General features: G+C 44.0%; 1 protein-coding gene across 1 annotated transcript in view; it reads left to right on the top strand.

Moving 5' to 3' along the window:
* Window positions 1–1,451, top strand: part of cngb1a (cyclic nucleotide gated channel subunit beta 1a) — a 26,085-nt gene that overhangs the window by 21,595 nt on the left and 3,039 nt on the right. The window contains exon 19 of the mRNA XM_014025552.1: window positions 1,009–1,198. Within this exon, the coding sequence (XP_013881006.1) occupies window positions 1,009–1,198 (190 nt within the window). The remainder of the gene's footprint in view (window positions 1–1,008; window positions 1,199–1,451) is intronic.

Here is a 1,451-nt window from a genome sequence, read left to right as displayed (position 1 = left end):
CCCCCCCCCCACACACACACACACACACACACAACTCTTGGACACTACAGTAGGTTTTTTTAGAATAACTTGTTCTTCAAGCCTGATAGACAAAAAAAACACTGTTTATCATTCAGCTAGCCATTAGCCTAGCCTATATAAATACATATGCCCTTGTCTCTATAATTTGTGCTCTATGACTGATGTCACACTGAAAACGTAACCAAATTATGAAGAAACTTTTAGAAAATGTCTCGCACCAGGTCTGCCAGTCTGAGTTGTGGCAAAACCACATCATTGCATCATAAAGAGAAACAGCACGGCCCACACGGTGCAACAACCGAGGATCACTTTTCAAAATAACCAAATCGAATCTGTTTTCAAGTCAGCACTTTTATTTTTAAAACATTTTCTGGAACATGAACGCTGCCCGCACACTGACCATGTTTGAGTATTTCCCAACACTCAAAGTGTCTTTTCATTTCTAGTGGACGCCAGTCTTCACCCTGAAGAAAGGAGAAATGTTCAAATTATACATTAAACTTTGTTAGTTGACAATATTTGCTCCAATTTGAGATCTTTGTAGAGAGAATTGACCAAGATTAAAACATGATGTCAGTTTTTGTTTGACACATCCTGCATCATTGTTGTTAGTCACAGTTTGTCTTTATTATTATTATTATTATTATTATTATTATTATTATTATTATTATTATTATTATTATTATTATTATTATCAATACCCTCAAACTAACAGTAGGTTTCTAGATTCAATCAAAACCTGTCGGGTTAGTTTTTGTCGTCCGTCCGCCTGACCCTGCCTCTGTCCTGAACAGGATTAACTCTTGTGTCTAATCAGCTCAGGACCGGAGCTCTACTTTGTGTTGGAGGTGCAAATCAAATGAGACCTGTGATCCTGCTCAGGTGTTCGGGTCAGGCAGACCACAGTCTGCTGACCCGGTTTTAGATGTAGACGTCAAACAGAAAAGCACCAGAGACAGAGATCCTGCCGTTTCTGTGCTCGTGCAGGAAGATGCTGACGAAAGACAAAAAGCCGGACGAGGCGGAGGCCCGGAAAGAGGCGGCGGAGGTCATCCCCCCTCGACCCGACACCCCCAAACTCTTCAAAGCTGCTCTGAAGGTGACGGAGCAGGCCGGGATCGAAGGAACCTTCGCCAAGTTGAAGCAGGTCTACAGACCAGCAGAGAGCTCCTCAGAGGTGAGTTCAGCTCCAACAAACCGGGGGTAGGTGGTGGGGTGAATTTACCCCTTTCTGTGGGGTGAATTTACCCCTTTCCGTGGGGTGAATTTACCCCTTTCCGTGGGGTGAATTCACCCCTTTCTGTGGGGTGAATTTACCCCTTTCCGTGGGGTGAATTCACCCCTTTCTGTGGGGTGAATTTACCCCTTTCCGTGGGGTGAATTCACCCCTTTCTGTGGGGTGAATTTACCCCTTTCTGTGGGGTACCATT

The sequence above is a fragment of the Austrofundulus limnaeus genome, unplaced genomic scaffold, assembly GCF_001266775.1.
Source record: "Austrofundulus limnaeus strain Quisiro unplaced genomic scaffold, Austrofundulus_limnaeus-1.0 Scaffold484, whole genome shotgun sequence".
Taxonomy (NCBI): domain Eukaryota; kingdom Metazoa; phylum Chordata; class Actinopteri; order Cyprinodontiformes; family Rivulidae; genus Austrofundulus; species Austrofundulus limnaeus.
The sequence above is the reverse complement of the archived record's forward strand: the minus strand, read 5'-3'. Positions and strand labels throughout refer to the sequence as shown.